Source organism: Desmodus rotundus, chromosome 8 (genome assembly GCF_022682495.2).
Source record: "Desmodus rotundus isolate HL8 chromosome 8, HLdesRot8A.1, whole genome shotgun sequence".
NCBI lineage: Eukaryota > Metazoa > Chordata > Mammalia > Chiroptera > Phyllostomidae > Desmodus > Desmodus rotundus.
The window spans coordinates 105,041,943-105,062,460 of NC_071394.1; the positions used below are offsets into that span (position 1 = coordinate 105,041,943).

At 43.9% G+C, this 20,518-nt stretch overlaps 1 protein-coding gene across 3 annotated transcripts in view; it reads left to right on the top strand.

The window, feature by feature from the left end:
• The first annotated feature begins 4,133 nt into the window (after positions 1-4,133).
• Positions 4,134-20,518, top strand: part of RYK (receptor like tyrosine kinase) — an 88,594-nt gene continuing 72,209 nt past the window's right edge. For 2 of the 3 annotated variants that reach the window (XM_053929714.1, XM_053929716.1), the window contains exon 1: positions 4,137-4,567. In XM_053929714.1, coding sequence (XP_053785689.1) covers positions 4,339-4,567 — 229 coding nt within the window. In that variant the 5' untranslated portion in view covers positions 4,137-4,338. Of the gene's footprint in view, positions 4,568-20,518 lie in introns of all 3 variants that reach the window. The other variant, XM_053929715.1, reaches the window with a different exon arrangement.

Here is a 20,518-nt window from a genome sequence, read left to right on the forward strand (position 1 = left end):
AGCTCACTAGGAAAGTAGTCAAAAATTGTGGACAGGTACTTCATGAAGTAAATCGAATGGACAATAAATATTTATGAGAAGACGCTCCACCTCACTAGTGAGGGAAATGCAGATTGAACAATGACTTATTTTTCTTTTCCCCAGACTGTCAAAAGCAAAATGAAAAACAATGACGCACTGTATTATCTCGTCTCTCTCATTTATGCCATTGGTGGTAGTGTATATTGGCGAAGTCTTTCAAAGGACAAGTAAGGGGAATCTATCAATATGAAAAGGTAACTCCTTTGACTCAGCAATTCCACTTCTGAGAACCTACCCTTCTGAATGCCTACACATGTGCACAAGGAAGCATGTGCAAGAATGTGCAGTCTATCACCAGAACTGTGAAGTCGGTGCCACTTGACTCCTTCACAATGCAGTGGGTTACTATATTTCTTGTGAAGGGAGAAGTTCTAAAAGCTAGGCCCTGGCTGGTGTGGCTCAGTAGTCTGAGCACCAGCCTGCAAACCAAAAGATTGCCGGTTCAATTCCCAGTCAGGGCACATGCCAGGGTTGTGGGCCAGGTTCCCCAGTTTCAGGCATGTGAGAGGCAACTGATAGATGTGTTTCTCACACATCAATGTTTCTCTCCCCCTCTTTCTCCCTCTCTTCCCCTCTGTCTCTAAAAAGTAAAACAAACAAACAAAAAAACAAAAAAAACCCAAATAGTAAACTGCCCTATAGTACACAGAGCAGCATCCCCAAGTGCTTCTGGCAAAGGAAGGGGCAGTTTCCAGAACTTAGAGCCACTGTTTTGTAGACCCCTCCCCCGCTGAGTGAGCACAGTCCCGGTTGGGGATTTGTTCCCAGGGCTCCCGGAGCTGGGTGTCTATCCTTACATGCGCCAGGGGACTCTAAGTGGGGCATCGGCGACTCCATGCAGGGAACACCCCAGTCGTTTTTATTATCACAAAGGCTTCATATGCCCCTCCCCACCATGCACTCCCACCCACCCACCCACCCTGCTGCATTTCAAGCTCAAGGCTGTCCTTTTTAAAGGAGTAGTGAAGCAAGTCCTGATGATGGTATTTTCCAGTCCTTCTGAAATTTGACTCCTGGAGAAGCAGAGTAAGGTCAACCACAATGAAAAGCAAAACCAAGAGCGGGGGCAGTGCATTGAGTATGGTGGTGATTGTGGCCTTCATTTCCTCTAGGCAAAGAAACCTCAGGAGGCTGAGGTCAGGGCTTCCCAGCATTTTCATGGTGAGGCTTATTGGGAAATGTCAAAAGTTGCCACCCATACCTTGGCTGGGGAGGGAGAGGGGACTCCTTCTCCAGGGATAGGTAGGGGGTTATGGGAAGAGCTTTGTGTGAGACCAGGAGAGACTGGGAACTGTTTCCTTCCCTGGGAAGTTAAAGTGTTGGGAAATTCACAGTTTTAATCTTATTTAGAAGTTAACATTTAAGTATAGATTTGAAGAGGTGAGAGATGAAGTCTGTGGATGTCAGAAGGAAGAGCATTCCAGGGTCAGGGAACAGCAGTGCAAAGGCCCTGAGGTAGGATTGCATCTGGTGTGTTGGAAGTACAGCAAGGAAGCCATTATGGCTGGAGCTTTGTGAGTACCAGGAGGATAGAAGGAGATAAGATCAGAAGGGAAGAGAAAAAGGTGGAGAGTGAGCACTGCCTTAATATCTTTTTAAAAAATAGTTGGTGACTTATTAAATTCCTTGATTTCTTGTAAGGACTTTGCCTTTTAGTCTAGATGAGTTAGGGAGCCATCGGCAGTCTAAAAGCCGGGAAGTGACATGATCTGGCTGATGTTTGACTGGATGGCTCTGGGTGCTGTGTTGAGAGCAGACTAGAGGAGTAAGGGGAAAGCAGGGAGGCCAGTGAGAGACAACTGCAATCGTCCAAAAGAGAGAGGGTAGAGCTGAGTTTTTCTTGACAGAGTGGCCAGCATCACCTAGAAGTCCCATGATGCTCTTTGGGGAACAAGGACTTCTTAGAACAAATGATAAAATGTGCATACCAGTTCTCTGGGCATTGCTAACAGAAGTTGCTACTTATGTTAGTCTGGAGTAGGGCCTAGGAATTTGCATTTCTATAAGGTTTGAAGTGAGAATCCTGATGGTCTGAGAACCACAATTTGAGAACCACTAACTTTTTCTTCATAGCAATGATGATAATGTGCAATAAATATTTGTTTATAGTACATCCTCAAGGATGTACTTGCTCATCTCTATGTCCTTGTGCCAAGCATGCTGCCTGGTACAAAGAATATATTGAGCTTGGCTTTGGGCCAGGTGTGGTGCTATATTGAATGAAATTCCTGAGGATCCCTGGTTTGAATGGTTTGGAGGTTATTGGTGATGAAACTTTCCAGAAAGTGATCATTAGAGGGAAGGGATTAATTATAATAGCAATAACAATGGGTGTGTGACTGACACAGAGTCCAGAATCTGCCTACGTGTTTTACTCACATCTTCTCCAATTAAATTTTGTAAAAGCCCTGTGAGTCAGGCATCGTCACCCTGATTTTATGAATGAGAAAACCAAGGCTTGGAGAGTTTAAGTAATTTTCCCAAGGCCACCCCATGAACAAGTACCAGAACCCAGCTAGGCCTGAGTGACAGCTCTGCTGTGTTTGTATCACCGACTGCCTCGGGAAGCCACTGATAAGAGGACATTGCATTGAAGACAGGAGCTTCCTTACTTGGGGACTGTGAGCCATTTTCAAAAATTCAGAGAATATGGCATCCTTTAAAAAAATGTCTCCTCTCTGAATTGGAGCCCTGTCCACACAGCCCATTCCCAGCGCCCAAGCCCTTCCTGATAGAGCTCGTCCCCTAATAGGGAGCAGTGCCTGCTCCAACATAAGTATTTTTGCCGACCTGTGTGGTTTTGATCAGTCTCTGGTGGAGCACTTTTCCTCAGCCCTCACGCTCTGCCCAGCCTCCTCCCGCAGAATGATGGGCGCAGTACTGTGCTGGCGGGCTGAAGCTTAATAAGCCGAGGCCAGCCTGTCTCTAAATGGAACCCTTCTCTGTCACCCCAGAAGGAGAAAATCAAGTTCCAGGACTTGGGCCTGATCAGCCTCTCTCTTCCCAGCGCCTCCCCCGAGGATAAAAATAACCGCCTCCCAGGGCCTCACTGCGGTGGAGCAACTGCGCCTGGGAGCTGCCTGGCCCAGGAGCAGCTGCTCCCCTGGCCGAGGGCCGCTGGGAGGCCTGGGGTCAGGCCTGGGACCTGACAATGGGGGCGAGGTCGCCCGGGACGGGCAAGGAGGCTTGGAAGCTTCACGGAGAAACGGGGCACCTGGAGCAAATTTGACCGCAATAGCGGGTGCATCATTTAAATACATCAAGGTCCTCGTAAGGCCTCCCTGAGCTGCCTCTAAAAAAAGACTATGTATCCATGATTCTTGACCTCTTTGGGAGATGGGGACTCCCAAATGATGAGATGTGCATACCACTTCTCTGTGTGCTCAGGCATACACACAACACACACAGACACAGACACACATTTGCACACTATGTTACATTCTTGGGAGAGGGGGCTGTCAAAGTCCGGCGTGGACCACGGGTTTACGATCCCAGATGCAGTTTGATAATAAGAACGCAGAACAACTATAAAAGAATAAAAATTTGTAACGTTTAACAATAGGTTGGTGAAGTTTGCTAAGCTCTTTTAGAAGGGCTTAAATGTATAAAGTATACATGCATGAGAACAAACAAGAAATGTTACTGTTGACTTCCGATGGTGGGATACAAGGTGATTTCTATTTTTCTCCATTTTTTCACTGAGCAAAAACGCAAGTTTCTCTTTTGCAACCAGAGTGGCCGCCTCCAGGTATTCCTTGGGTCTGGGGTGTCCATTCGGCTGCAGGCACAGCCCGGGCCTGTCTGCCCGCACTCCCCGCCGCGGTAAGGGTGTTACAGACAATAGACAAGCACACATCAGGCTGGTAACAACGTGGGGGCGGGGGCAGACTCCTTTAGAGGGTGATCTGCTATCCCTTCTCCCGAGACTGCACTTTAAAATCAAAGCGCTCCGCGCCAAGCCCGGCCGGGACGGAGCAAGCGATGCTTGCGCGCGCGCGCTCGGGACGGCGGCGACGCGCACGGGCGCGCCCCCGCGACCAGCCCCTTGTAGTGGACGATGCCGCCGAGGCGACGGCGGCGGCGGCGGCGGCGCGCTCCGGCGGTTTAAAGCGGCGGCCGGCTGCTACGGGCCGGCGGCGCAATGAGCTGGGCGGCCGCCCCCGGCTCGGGGCTGTGAGGGGCTCGGGGCCGGGGGTGGGCGGCGGCGGCGCCGCGGCGGGCGGCCAACGGTCTCTCCTGGCGGCGGCGGCGGTGGCCATGCGCGGGACGGCGCGGCCGGGGCCGCCGCACCGGGGCCGCCTCCCGGGGGCCCGCGGCCTGAGAGCCCCGCCGCCGCCGCTGCTGCTCCTGCTCGCGCTGGTGCCCCTGCTGCCTGCGCCCGGCGCAGCCGCCGCCCCGGCCCCGCGGCCCCCTGCGCTGCTGCCCGCGGCCGCGGGGCCCAGCGTGAGCCTCTACCTGAGCGAGGACGAGGTGCGCCGGCTCATCGGTGAGTGGGGCCGCCTGCGCCGGGGCGGGCAGGTCGGGCCGGGCCCCGGCGGCTTCCGGCCGAGGACGGCCCAGTCCGCGCGCCTTGAGCCTTGGGTCGGCCCCCTCCCGGTTCCCCGGGGATCCTCATCCAGTCCCTGCACCCGGGGTCGCCTCGGGGCCCCGGCCTCTGCCTGTGGAGCTGAGTGGGAGGTGTGGTCCCTGCGTCGCCCCCGCCTGGGGTCAGCATTTTGGATTCTCCCCTACGCCCTCGCTCCTCCCCGGGAAAGACCTGGGGACCCCTCGGCCTCTGCGAAAGCCCCGGGATCCACCCCATTCCATCCTTCCCGTAGCCTCCTGAGCCCTTCACCATATTTTCTAGAGTCAAGCGCCCTTTCAACTTTTCTTCCCTGCCGCACCATGTTTCCTTGACCCTTCTTATGCGTGTCACTTTAGGGCCCTGGATTTTGGACACCTTGAAATCCACGTTTTTTGTTGACTAAATCTGTAAAGCCTTAGCGGTTGTTTTGATGTCCCAGGAGAGGCTCACTACTGACTGAGCTCATACTCTCTGGTTATCATGCTTAAAAAAAAAATGAGAGAGACAGAGAGGTTATAAGTACATTTCATTACATGTTCGTGGCAGTCTCCACATCTTGGTATTGATAAGCATGCTTTTAAATGGTGAATGAATCTCTAGGTAGCCCACCCCTTTTAGCTTCTTCGGTACCTTTTTGATTCTTGTCTGGGATGTGTTTGAGTGTGGACTGACCCTGTATTTCTGGGCCCCTGTCCTACTTTGAATACCTTGTAGGGAAAGGAGAACTTGACTTTGGAGAAATTGGTTCTGTTCTACTTAATTAGCTTTGTCGTTTGGGAATGAATTTAAAACATAACGGTGTTCTCGAGTTGGGACTTTGTGAATTCTGGAATGAGCCCGTAGAGGAAGGTGTGGTAGAAATGGTCCAAACGGGAAGTCTTTGGTAGATGCACATACCTAGACCTTTACTTTCTCTTGTGTGTTATGGCAGTCCCTTTATGTCGTCTCAGGTTTGTGGTGCATCCGAGTGAGTTGACAAAATTAATCTCTTAAGCATCAATTATTGGACAGTTTTGTTTTTTGTAAGTTAAAGACTTCCTTGAGGTATTTGAGGAATTGCTTTTAGCAGACTGTTTAGACATTGTTACATACGGGGGTTTGCAGTCTTTAACCAAAGAAGAATGCTGTGTTTTTATAATGTCTTGCATTTTTAATCCTCTTTTTCGTCTAGCTGAATCGGCTGAACCTAGTTTAGCTGAATTAGAACTGCAAGTTTTGTCGGTACTTAGATCATAAAACTAAGGTTTAGGAAAACTAATGAATGCTTATAAGTTGACTCATCACATTAATTTTAAAAGATTTCAATGTATTATGCATGGTTTTGTAAAGTTTATTTTGCCGTTGTTAAAAGCATGTGTATAATTTGTGACTGTTTACATGTAAGAAACCAGTCTGGTTGGGGGTAGGGGGCAGGGGACAACCAGAGGCTGACACTGATTGAGTGCCTGTCATATACCTGCCCCTACTTGTTTTATACACATCATTTCCTCTACTTCTCTTGTGATCTGATTAGGTAGGCATCATTATTCCCATTTTAGAGATGACTAAAGGAAGGCTTTACGTAACTTGTTCAAGGTCACACAATTTTATAATCTTTAAAAAAAATCAAACATAGTGTTGACATTGCCCACAAAGTTTTATTGAATTAAGTGAAGATATTGTTTCTACTATAGAAGTTTGATTGTGGCATGGTGGAAAATAATGATTGCTAATTAATACTTGAAATGATGTATTTGTTATCTGTTGATGAGCAGGAATGGGCTGTTGGGAGCAGAGGGGGAGGATGCCTTGCTGATCAACCTGGTCCACCTCTGAGGCAAGAGGGACCTTCAGCAGTATTTTCTCCAATGCAGAGAGAGTTGACCTGTTACAGTGAGTCTCTTGATTATCCATCCTGCCAGATCCAGGTCCTCTCTTTCCATTCCCTTCTCATGTCCCTTATACTTTCTGCCTTTAAAGTTTTCCTTGGCTGCACCTGGGTGCAGAAGAGCAAGTGGGTAGGACTGAGGTGTATACCAGGCCTCCTGACTTCTTTGAAAGCAGTTCCCCACAGAAACTCTTACGGTATTTAAGACTACTTGAAATACTACTTCGTATCATATTTTTATGTCCTTATGGGTAAAATGCCTTCTGAAAGCTGACTTGGGAAAAACTAACCATTACTTTATAATTTCTGAGACAATGAGTTTGGAATACCAAGTAAGACACATAAAAAAGTTGATAGTGGCAACTTTTTCAATTGAAAGAATTGCCCTTGATATGAGAATAAATTGTTGTTTTAATCAGTTAACACACACACATAATTTATAAAATATCAAATAGTGCTAAAAAGCTCAAAATGAAAAACAACAGTCTCTCCCACCTTTGGCCTTTTAATCCTCCAGGCTCTACTTTCCAGGAGAAGTTACTGTCTTACACCAGTTCTCCTTATTTTTTCCTGTGTTTTACTTTCATATTTCTAAATCAGTGTATAGTAGGATTTTGACTTCCTAGTGTCATAACTGAGTACTTGCCCTCTTCTGTTCCCCAGGCCCCCCAATGTAGTTATATAACAATTTTTGGTAAAACCAGCAGTCAGTATTTACATCATTGCATATATATTTATTGCTCACGTCCGAATTAAATAGTGACCCATGATTGCCTTTTTCCCCCTAACCATTTTTGTTTTTCCTGGAGCAAATAATGAATTGCCTTTTAAACTTTTTGATTAGTTTTTCTAATATAAGGCTACATTCTTTCAACTCCTCCAAGAAATATGTTAAATGCCTTTTGATTTTTTTTTCCACATTGCACATCAGATCATCTATCAGTGCCACTTGTTTTCCCCTTAGACACTGGCCCTCCAGAGCCTTCCATTCTCTTATTCCATTCTGGACAGTAGGACTGTTTCTCCTGTGACTCCTGTTCCCTTCTTTTTTGTCTTGGAGCCTGTGTTTTCTAGATCTCCTGTCTTCCTTTTAATGGTTGTGCTTTGTTTTGTTGAAGTGTATCCCCCTTTCAAAAGGGGCACACGGGAGGGTGAATTAGCCGAGGCCTTGAATGGCTGAAGGGTCTGTCCGGTCTGCATGCTTTTTATAGATGATGTGGCAAATTTAGAATACTGGGTTGAAAATAAATTTTTCCCCACACAATTTTGATGGCATTTTCACAATTTTTCGGGCATTAGGGTTTCTGATGAAAATCCAAAGCCATTCTGATTTCTTTTTTTTTTTTTTTTTGAAGTCTTTTTCTCTAATGTTCTGAAATTTTATAAGCTCTTGTTTGGGTCCTTCCTTCTGTCCATGGTCCATCGTCCATCTTGTCTTAGTGGGCTATTTCAATCTAGAGAACCACATCCTTCAGTTTCCAAAAATGTCCATTACTTCTTTGAGAATTTCCTACCCTTCATTTTTTGTTCTTTCTTTCTGAGATATCTATTGGTTTGGTTATTGAATCTCCAGATTTTCTTAACTTATGTTGCCTCTTATTTATATCTTTGTACTGAAAGTGGAAAGAAGGTGAGAATTTCTTAATTTTGTCTTCCAAGCTTTTATTTTTTAAATTTCAATGATGTTTTTAAATTTTAGAAGCTCTTTTTCATTCTCTCTGTCCTTTTCTATTTCATTCTTATTTTATAGATGTATTATCTGTGTGTGCATGTTGTTTTTTAACTATTTGATATATTTAGTATGTTGTTAATATTCTGCTTCCTCCATTGTGACTGTTAATTTCAGGGTTTGTTTTATGTTTGTTTATGTCACAAATGTCCAGTGATCCTTGGCTGCCTATAATTAAGAGCAAGATGCTGAAAAGTTGATTAAGGGAGAGCAAATGTGTGTGTGCTGGTGGGCTAATGCGACTGCCCTGGGGTGGGGGTACAGGTGGACTTTTCACTGGGCGTCTGCCCCCCATATCAGCACTTTGACATCTTCTTTGGGACTAGTCAGTGTCTACAGAGAAGATACCTGCAATTTTCGGCCTCTGGTAGGTTTGTGATACACCAGTGGCCTAGGTTTGGGTTAGATTCTGACTTCTGTGTATAGTACTCCTGCCAGTGTGGTTCAGTTTCTTTAGAAACAACTTTGGGCCTCCTGCTGGACCTGGGGGCCCAACTGCTTTGAATACCTGCTTCAGAAGCTCCCCCTTCATGAGGCCTGAGCCCAGGCTGGCCTTTCGGGGCTTTTTGGGCTCTATTGCTGAGCTGCTCAGGAGTCCTGAGGGGCAGTGACCACTCCTTCAACTGCTATCCAGCTTGCAAAAGTTGTTGAAATGTATAATGTGTTGTTGTCTTCTTTTCTTTCTGTTTGTCTCTGTGGTTTCGTGTCTTTGTGATTTCATTGTTACCATTTTGGGAGAGTTTTGGGAGGAAGTGGGGATAAAGGCTAGTGGTCATTCCACAATGTATAAATAACAGGTAGGATTGGGCTCTTTGACTGTTGAAGAGCTGGTGCCGTGTTGTAGCAGGGTTTTGGTTTTTTTTGAATAACAGTATTAAGAAGATTAGTGGTGGTTGAAGTAGCAGCCCACACTTTTCAGAATGCTGCTGTTGTGTGGATCTTTTTTCTGTGTCAGGTCCAAAGGCAATCCCCGTGTTAGGTACCTGCTGTTAGCTCCGTTTTGCAGATGAGGAAACGGACTTGGAGGAGGTATAGGTAACCAGTTCAGTTCCTCGGTAGTGGTCATGCAGTGCTGATGGAAGTCCATTTTGTATGAGGACTCCGAAGCCTCAGGAGCTTTTCATCCTATGTGGCATCCCTGTGTCCCTAGGCCTTGCTTCATTGCTCTCATTTACTCCTCTTAACAAGCGGCATCATAGGCATCCGTTTTCTCATTTTACTCATAAGGACTGAGTCTGGGCCCTTTGTGCAGTGAGGAGAGTGTCAGATCTTGACTCCGCCCTGCCGGCGTCCGGAATCCATACTGCCTCTCCCTCAGTTCGGGAGGAGTGACTACCCAGAGTGCTCCAGGAGTGTGATCTGCAGGCTTGCTGCCACATGTGCTTGCTTGTGGTCTGGACCATTATCTTCATTCTCCCATTCTCTAATTGCACTTCCTAAAGTCCAGAGCTTGTGAAAGTGGTATGTGGCTGCGGCAGTACTAGGAGGTGGGAGTAAAATGCTAGTGAGCAGGGTTGTGGCATAACCTGGTTGTGGCAGCAGTATTGGCGGTGACGGGGAACCTGTAGGGGTCAGCGGGACTTCTAAGAATAGGCGCTTAGAAGTGAGCAGTGAGCAGTTTGCTTTGGACAACTTGCTTCTCTGTTAAAATAAATACCCCCTGGAAGAGTTACTCATTGTTCACATCTTATTTAAAATCAGGCCAATACTAACTGAGATAATTGCTCCCCAAAGCAGCCCAGTAAAAAATTTTGAAGCCCATTATCATGGTAGAAAATGGTGACTCAAAATTATTGAACTTTTCTTGAGGAACTTAGGATTTTGTAGGCAAGACTGTTATATCTGTTAGAGTTATATTACTGATTTGAGATAAGTTACTGTGGAAGTGATGACTTTCGACAGTAGAAGGGGGGAGGGGAGAGAGGCTTAGAGTGTTTTAGGAAAGGAGACATTTGAGTCTCATCTTGAAGGATGAGTTTGATAGGCAGAAAAAAAACATTTCTTGCCAAAGAAAATAGTGTGACCAAAGCCATAGTCCTGTGGAAGCAGATGTGTGTGAAATTAAGGGGTAGGAGAAATCTAAGGTGGCTAGGCTGAGAAAAATCGGCAAAGTCAGGGAGTGGTAGAGTATAAAGCTGGGAAGTAGGTTGAGATTGGATTAGGACTTTAAATTTTATCTTATAAGTAATGAGGAGCTATTGAAGAGTTTAGGAGAGGCCGGTGCCCAGTCAGGACTGAGTTATAGAAAGATACCTTTGGCCCCACCGAGAATGATGGCTTGTAGACTGAAAAGCTGGATCTGGGAAGTGGGACAAAGTCAGCCTTGTGATAAGAGGGATCAGCTCGGGCAGTTGCAGGGGTGGGATGGATTTGTGAGGAATTTACAGGGAGTTTGCGGGAGACTTGGTGGAGACCTGAGCATTAGAGAAGAGGGAGGAGTCACAGAGGAGTCGAGAGTTTCAGATCTGGGCAGCTGAATCGAAGGACTCTTTCCTTTTGGGAAGTGGTTGAGGGAAAGAAAAATGAGATGAGCCATGTGTTGCTCTTGTCCCAACATCTTTCTTTCCTCTTCAGCCTCAGGCCAAGTGCTTGGTGCGGGAAGGCCGTGAGGGTGTCCTCTCTGCCGAAGTGCCTGGCACATCCTACCACTGCTGAAACCCTGAGGAGGTGGGGTGCGGGGGGAGGTGGGTTAGCACCCTGCAGCAGACTCTTCGCCCTGGGCGTTCTGGGTGGGATTGGTGGCATCGACACAGCATCAGTTTGAATCCATGTGTTCTTCATTGGGAGAGCAAAGCTGAGTGAGACATTGTGCAATTGTGGGTTTTGAGTTATTTTTTCCTTCTTCATGCTACACATGTGGTAGAACTCTGTCCAATTATAGCTAAACCTGTCCCCTATGAGTCACATCCTGAGTTGACTAGTCAGTTCTGAAGGTGCTGCCTAAAATACTGCTTGGATTTTAAGGGTCACTTTAGAAGCAAAACATGAAGGTATTTTTTGAACACCGTGAATGGAGAAGCCCCACAGGGTTGCTTTTGGAATTTTAATGCAGCTATGCCAGTGTTCTGAAAAAACTTGCCAGTTATACAAACTAAAACCAAACAAAAAAAGGACTTGGACATGAAACAGAGCCATTAGCTACTATGAAATTATATCACACTTGAAAGTATGCTTTTTTGTGTTATCCTTGTTGATGTAAATCAAGTACGATATTTCTGATCAAAATGTTTTTAAACAGCTTTCATTTATGTAGGGCCTCTTAAAATGTGATGAGCCAGAAAAAAAAAAAAAGCCTCCATATTGCTGAGTTATAGAGTAAACACTTACTGAAGATTCTTTTTACTGTGCCTAGCACGTGACAGTGCTGAGTGGTAGAGTATTTCTGAAAGCAGTTTCATAGGTCCCATTCTTATTCGTAAGATAAATGTTATGTCTTGTTCATGAATAAATATGCCCTTCAATAAATATGTGTGTTGTCATACACCCCTTGCTAGGTGGCAATACTTCACATGTGTTCTCTTATTTTATCAACCATAGGAAGTAAGTGGCATTGACATTTTTTTACAGATAAAGCTGAACCTCTGGGAAATTACAGAATTTGCTGGAGGTCACAGAGATGCCTGGGGCTGTGTGACTCCAAAGTACATGCTTTCTCTACTGTGCTGCCTCTGCAGGTTAGCAGTTTACTTAGTCTTTATCTAACCAGAATCATGGAGGGATGCAAACAAAATACAGGTTCCTCGGCCTACTCTGAGCGATTTGTTTAGGAGACCTGAGATGGGCCACAGCTAATGAACCTTTTGAATGCCACGTTTCATTGATTGTAAGATGTGTAGTCTTTCTACATTTGAACACCGCTGAAATGGGAAGCATTTTGCACTCCGTGGGCAGTCATCAGTTAATTGGCGGTTTGCTTTTCATTCTTAGTAGCACAAAAAATAATGGTGCACTTTAGATTAAATGAAATACGGTATTATAAATAGATAGTATTGTAAAGAAAACTTACACATAATTTTCCACCTTATCTTTCTTTCTTTTCTTTTTCTTTTTCTCTTTTTTTTTGGTGCCTGTCACAACGTTCAGAGTAGTGAAATTCACTGGTGGTATTTATTATTTGCTGTGGTAACGGCTGTGTAGTAATGTCCTTGCAGGGAATCCAAATGATCGTAGTGAGGTATTGCCATCAGGTGTAAGAGCAAAAGCAGTTCAGTCTCAGCTAGTAAATTGGGGGCAAGAGAAATGTCAGTGGTTCTCAACCATTTTTGTAAAAGCTTTAGGGCCTTTTGCTAGACAAAGGCATGGATACCTACACATAATAAGTTTTGTATAGTGTGGCAGGGATTCTTGGACTTTGAGGGTCTTGCAGGGACCCCTGATGAAAGCTTAACGGGGGCATCTGAGTCCCACAAAAGCTGGTTCTGAAAGTGGGCATCTGTTCTGCTATATTTCCTCCAGGATCCCCTGACCTACAGAATTTTATAAGATTTGCATACATTAAGGTTCATTTTGTTTTATGGGTTTTGACAAATGCACAGTGCCGTGTATCCACCAGAATATCACGCGGAATGGTTTTACCACCCTAAAAAATTCCCTCAGGAGGGGGCATTTATATTTATAAATACCCCCTTATATTTCAAGTAAGTTTGCTTTTTAAAAAATGTATTCATTATGGAAAATTCTAAACATTCAAAAGCAGACAGAGTAGTTTGCTGAGCCTCTGTGTCCCCATCATCCAGGCCACGATTAATAACTCATGGTCAGTTTTGTTTTGTCTGTACCTCTCCACTCCCCAGTCCGCTCCCTTGTCCTCCCTTCCCCTACCCTTTACTTTGATTGTTTTGAAACAAACCCGGACTTAAAATTTTGTAAACTTTTTATTATGTATCTCTAAAAAATAGGGACTCTTTAAAAATTTATAATAACCATTATCATGCCTAAGAAGTGAGCAATAATTAGTAAATATCGGATATGTAGGCTACTCCGATCTTCCTGAGTTAGAAATGAGCGTTTATGTTGACACTCTTGTCTGCCAGGGGTTCCTCTCTCCCCCCCTGCCCCCCCGCTGTGTGTACCATGTGCGTGGTTCTCTGGTGCCAAGCTCTTTCTCTCCCTAGCGTCTGCATCAGGTGAGTGCTCTGCCTCACGTATTTTCCCCAGATCTTTACGTGGCTGGAGCCTTCTGGATCTCCACTTAAAGCGCCACTTGCTCAGAGAGCCTTGCCTTTCTAGGGTTGTCCCACTCTGTTTTCTTTAAGCATGTGATAATTTTGTTGTTTCTACACCTCCCCCCAGTCCCATAGGAAAGTTTCTTCTCTTTGAGTGAGGCCTCTTTTATTGTTCCACTCTATGTCCCTAGCACCTGAGACAGTGCCTAGTATGTAGTAGATGGTCAGTAAAAGCTCAATGATTGAATAAGTGAATGAATCATACTTTCTTTTTGGATTCAGTATCTTGTACCTTACTGGGGTCACCATTCTCTTGGTCACTTCTCATTGTCTGCTAAGTTATTATCCAGAAGGGGGATTGGACTGAACTTACACTTAGGAATAGAAGCTTAAGTAAATTAGTTTTGAATAGCTTATTTTCTTTGAAGTTGCCTAATTTTCCCAAGTTTTTGTCCTTGTGCCCCCCTCCCTGGGTAAGGTGCCCACCCATCTTGGCTTCCACAGCTCTCTATGCCCTCTACAAACAGACTTGTGTCCCTGAGCCCATCACTTTCTGCCTTTCCTCTACTGCACTGAGGCCAGCCCATATCCTAGCACATAGCAGTTTCCCAGGAGACTCTTGGTACACGCTACAGTTAAAGGATGTGAAGGATTCGGGAGAGATTCTGGCCTTTTCTATAAATAAAAGCTGGGAAGTATAATGTCTGAAATCTTTTCGTCTGAAATGCCCAACCTGCTGTTAATTTTATCCAGTGTGTTTTTTCATGTCAAACATCTCATAAGTTTGATTTGGAGCTTTTTATATCTCCCGTGTCTTTACTGAACTTTTTTTTTTTAATCCTCACCTGAGAATATGCCATTGATTTTAGGGAGAGAGAAACATCGATGTGAGGGAGATAAACATTGATGTGAAAGAAACATCTATCAATTGCCTCCTGTACACCCCTCAACCTAGGGACTTGGTGGAGACCCTCAACCTAGGTATGTGCCTTGACCAGGGATCGAACCAGCAACCTTTTGGTCTTTGGGACGATGCTCCCAAAGCTCCAACTAACTGAGCCACTAGGCCACGGCTCTACTTAACTTTTTGATCATGTGTTCAGTTATAATAGTTGTTTCAAGTTGTTTCAGTATCTTTGTTTGCCAGTCCTGGGTTGGTTTTAATTGATCTATCTATCTATCTGTCTATCTCACATACCTGGTAGTTTTTGACTGAATGAGAGGCATTGTGAATTTTCCATGGTGGGTGTTGGATGTTTTTGTATTCCTATAAATATCTTGGCTTTTGTTCTAGGACTGTTAAGTTACTTGTGAACAGTTTGATCCTTTCAGCTCTTGCTTAAAAGACTTGTTAGATAGGACATGGACAGTGCTCAGCGTAGGGCTAATTACTCACCGTTATGAGTCAAGACCATACTGGTCCTGGCTGGTGTGGCTCAGTTGGTTGGAGCATTGGTTGGTAACCAAAAGGTTGCAGGTTAGATTCCCAGTCGGGGCACATGCCTAGGTTGTAGGTTCAATCCCCAGTTGAGGTGTGTGCAGGAGGCAACCAATCAATGTTTCTCTCTCACATCTATGTTTCTCTTTCTCTCTCTCCCCCTTCCACTCTTTCTTGAATGAGAATAAAATAAACCTCTAAAAAAAAGGGCATTCTGTGTACTTTCTCCAGTGAATCATGTGAATCATGAAGCTTTCCAGTCTGGCTGGTGGGAGTAGGTACGAGACACTTACTTACCTTTTATCCTTTCTCAGTGCTTGCTCTGATCACTACTCAGCTGAAGGCTGGAGGATGTGGTCTGAGATCTACAGAGATCATGGATGCTCTGTCTGTGCAGCCCTCTCCTCTGGTTCTTTGTCCTGCATTCCTTACTGTCTTTGTCTTGCTGAACTCTCATATATTTTGTCTGATTTTCATTGTTGTTGTTGTTTCAGGTAAGAGGGTTAATCTAGTTTGTTATTTTAATTTTGTCCAGAAGTAGAAATGGCCAAGGATTATCTTTTTGATTGTTTGCATCTTTTCTACAGTTGTTTAACTCTAAATTATTTGTTAAAGAAGGGAATTTAGTCCAATTTAAAGAAAAGCATCCTAAGGTTTGTGTGTGTGTGCGTGCACAGGTGCACAAGTGTAGGTATATAGTAGATAGCGTTGTGTGGGGCAGTATTGGATTTGGAAGCTACATACTGAGTTTTAATTCCATCTTTTCCTGCTATATGTGGGTAGACAAGTAAATAATGTTTCTGAGTGTTGGTCTCTTCAATATAAGGTAAGATGCTTTTCAACCAAAAACAGGATGTCTGTTACCATAGTTGCTGTAATGCATATGGAAATGCTACATAATCCTCAAAACACTTTATTTTAGTTATTGGTGGGGGATTTACATGTTTTTGGATGAAAACCAAAATCACAGAATGTTAGACAGAGAGGTCATTTACATATCACATGGTTGATCGATTGCCTTGAGTAGCAGCATTTATTACTCACTGAACAATGATTTATCGAGTCTACACTAGGCTGTATCGTAGGGGCTTGGGACATAATATGATGAATAAAACAAATAAAGACCTTTGCTTCATGGAACTGACTTCTAGCAGAGCACTAAGTGACTTGCCTGAGAAAAGAATTCAGGTAGATTTGGAACTGGACCCCAAGTTAGCACTTTGCAAAGCTCCCTGTGCTGGCAGGGAGAAGTGGTGTTTGTGAGTTTTCCATTGTGCTCTGAGACCGCGGGGTCACAGCGAACTACCTAATGGCCTGCACAGCTGACTGGAGCGTGCTCCTGTGAGGAGTTGCCTGTGAAAGGACTGGAGTGGGGATTATGGCCAACTATGAGTAAATGACTCCATCTCTGTTACAGGGCCGTACCCAAAATGCTTGTGTAAGCGTCAGATCATTTTCTTTAAATAGGGCAGGAACCAATGACACATCTCTTTTTCAGAGTATTTTTTTATACCAGATACTGGAACTTTATGTTTTAGTGCTACAGATCATGGGTTATGTTTTTCTTCCTTACTATCCTTGGATAGGATTTAGGAATCACCTTTACCATCTCTGCAGTTGTGGTACGAATCACACCTTTGGGGGAGTTCTTTTATAGATATATTTTTAAATGACATATTAATTGAATGTGAAATCTTGTTCCCTGATCCTGTAGGTTAGTGTCCAGCTCGCTCTCTAATTTCTTATCCATCTCCATAGTATTTTCAGACGCGGAAAGTGACAGTGCATCATCTGAGTCACCCATTTGAAATCAGAAGTGACAGATTTCACATAACTTCTCCTAAGGGTGATATCTTCACAGTTATGAGAGAGGCAAACCTGGCAGAGCACTGGTGGTGGATAGGTTTGGGCCTCCATTTTCAGGGGTCTGGGATTATAGTGAAATGTAATCTCTGGAGGATAGGGGCAGGGAGATGCTTAGTAAGTGGGTCTTTGCACCCGACCTGGAGCTTGGTTTGTTAATTCAGTGATAACTAAGAGCCATTCTCATGGATTGCTTTTAAGTGAATGAGTGATTTTGACCTCATATCGTGTTTTCTTCCTAAAGTGGCGAAGGTGCTCACTGAAGTGAGGAACGGTGCTCAGTGACTACAGATGCCTGGTTTTTCCTTGGGAGGGTCCGGAGATTCCTTCCCTTGAAGCTGACTCTGTAGTGACCTCTCAGGGACTGAAAGGGGGTGGGTCCTCTTGCTTTTCCTCTGAGGAGGCCAGTCTTAGGCAGGAAATGTGGAGGCATCCTGGAGGAAGGGGGTGGAGGGTGGTGGCCTATTTACCTTGTCTTCTGTTGTCGATGGATCGTGTGCATCTTCTTGCTCTTAGAAACTCACGTCCATCCTTTGTAGACTCTCTGTGAGTGTATGTACGCACCTCCACCCAGCTCCGTCAGGATACTTCAGGTTGTACAAGATGGACTGAGGATTACATAAAAAATCGTACTTGATCTACAAGATGATTGTTTAAACAGCTACAGTAATTGGAGATTTATATGCTTTTTCTTTTTTAATTATGAAGACATGCCCCTTCCTACAGTCTGACATTTGTAAATTCCCTGTCTTATGATGCAGTTAAATATTAGGTCTCACTAATTTTCTTGGAGTAATTTGACTGTAGATTTATTAGATTCTGATGGACAAATTGTATTTTATTATATCTATTTCAGCTTGTTAGTTTCTATAACCTAGGAAAATTTGAAGAGCTTCGTATTTATCTTTTAATGTCGATTAAAATATAGAGTATTTAATGATTTCATATGTAGTAAGTGATTTTGGCTTTTTTTCCTCTGGCTCATATACCACATTGTCCTCAGAACCTAGAAGATTATCTTGACTAAATAATTTTTTTTTACTCAAGTTTGACTAGCATTTGGAAACTGTCGATGATATCATAGAAAAAAATAGAGTTTTGGCTGACATTTGGAAACCATGGATGATATCATAGAATAATAGGATTTTGTGGCTGAGGAGGGACAATAACATCATCTGGTTTACTTCCCTTGTTTTACAGTTAAGGAAATTGATGCCTGGAGAAGGTGGTTAAATATTTGGTTGCCAAAGTTCAGCCACTTATTAGCAGAAACTGTGCTTTAGTTCTCTTTCCATGACATCACTTTTATTTTCTTGCCTTAACTGATTTCTGACTTTAAAAACAAAAAAGAGCATTTCGTCTAGTTCATCAAAATCCATCTTTGATATAGTTGATTTTTATCAATAGCCAGCTATTTATGCATCTGACATTTGAGTAGCTACCAGTTCTAAGCCCCCAGCCCAGCTTGTAAGGTATTGGGGGAGACAGGCTTGTGAGCAAGTGTTGTAAAGGTGGCTCTTTCTACAAAGGGGGATGGTTTGCTCTTTGACACTGATCATCTGTTGTTGTAGCCTTGGGAAACCAGTAGTTAACTTTTAAAATCGTTTGGAAAAAGTTTTGAATTATTAAATTATTTGAACTTGAGCCCTGGCTGGTGTGACTCAGTGGATTGAGCACTGGCTTGTGATCCAAAAGGTTTCCGGTTCAATTCCCTGTCAGGGCACATGCCTGGGTTGCTGGCTGGGTTCCCCTTCCTGCTCCCCTGTAGGGGGCTGCCCCCTGCCTCCCGATCTGGGAGCAAACAAGAGGCAACCAATGTATGTCTGTCTTCCCTCGCCTCTCTCTGAAAATAAATAAATAAAATCTTTAAAAAATTTTTTTTGAACTTGAGCTGGACAGGCCAAGTCATGTAGAATACAGGCCTGAGTTAAGTTTGAATTTAAGATTGTCTAGGGAAAAAAGAAATTTTCTTACCGGGTGTTGAGAGTTTTGCAGGAATAACTTTGGTTTTTCAGCTTGGATTTTGGGTTCTTAAAATTATGAACAAATGTCATCTTTTCTAGCGAGAGCAACATTCCTGTTTTCGCTGGCATCGGCATTCTGGTGATGGTAATTGAGCAGCTAGGTTAGAAGAGGAAAGTTTTGTGCGTTCTACCAACAAAATGTTACTGCTTCAGTGCACAGCTGGCCACTCCTGTGTCTGCCTGCCTTCCAGCAGAGCCCCTTTCCACCTGACCCACTCTGCTTTACCTGCCGTGTCCTCTTTTCTCCTGGCCTTGCCCCTGGATCTGTGGAGCTCCAGGTCTGTTCTGAGGTCTCCTCTGACTTTCTTCGCAGAGCTTCTTTATCTCTTCAGCTTAACTGAAACCTGATTTTCTCTTGTAAGTGATAGTTTCTTTGTAATCCTTTCAAGTCACTGGAGGCTGGTTTTATTACACTCCCTCCCCATTTATGGGTCAGGGACCAGCTCTTTTTCTTTTTTGTTTTTTAATAATAATTTGTTGAAGTAAAATTCACATAACATAAAATTAATTCTTTTAAAGTGAACAATTCAGTAGTAACCTTTAGCACATATACACGTGTAGTTGTACAACCACCACCTCTGCTTAGTTCCAAAACATTTCCATTGCTCCAAAGTAAAACAGTTTACGCATTGTGCAGTTGCTTCTCATCCCCTTCTCCCCCGTGCCCAGCCCCTGGCGATGACCAATTTGCATTCTATCTCTGTGGAGTTATCTGTTCTGGGTATTCCATATAAATGGAATCATACAATATGAGACCTTTTGTATCTGGTATTTATTTATTTATTTATTTATTTATTTATATTTGTCTATTGATGTTAGAGGAAGGAGAGGGAGAAACATTGATTTGTTGTTCCACTTATTTATGCATTCATTGGTTGCTTCTTATATGTGCCCTGACTGGGGATCAAACTCACAATCTTGGCATATCAGGACGATGCTCCAGCCAACTGAGCTAGCTGAATAGGGCTGGCCTTTATTTAGCGTGAAGTTTTCGAGGTTTGTCCACATGGTAGCATGCATCAGTACTTCCTTTCTTTCTATGGCTGAATAATACTTCATTCTACGCATGTACCACAATTTGTTTATTCATTCATCTGTCATGGACAGTAGGGCTAGTTCCACATTTTTACTATTACGAGTAATGCTGCCGTGAACATGTGTATAAGTGTACTTGACTGAGTACGTTTTCAATTTTGAACGTATACCTAGGAGTAGAGTTGTGGGTCATGTGGCAATTCCTTGTTTAACTTTTGAGGAACACCAAACTGTTTCTCACAGTGGCTGTATCATTTTGCATTTCCACGAGCAGAGTACAAAAGTTCTTAATTTCTCCACATCCTTGCTTACACTTGCTGATTTCTGTTTGTTTGTTTTTGTTAATTAACAGCAGTGGGTGTGAAGCGATACCTCATTATGGTTTTGATGTGCATTTCCCCAGTGAATAACAATGTTGAGCATCTTTTCATGTGTTTGTGGGCCATTCGTATAGTGTATTTTGCCATGTATAATGTGTACGTTTTTGCCCAAATTTTTTGAGGGAAAAATAAGGATGCCCATTATACATGGGTATAATGGTTACATACCATGGGTATAATAATCCTGTGTGTAGTGTGCAAAAGAATGGGTGTGCACCATACACAGGAGCACATTGTGCATGGCAAAGTATGGTATATTCTGTGGAGAAAGATCTTTTCAAGTCCCTTGCCCATTTAAAAAAATATTTTGTTTATTTACTTTTTAGAGAGAGGAAGGGAGGGAAGGAGGGGGAGAAACATCAATGTGTGGTC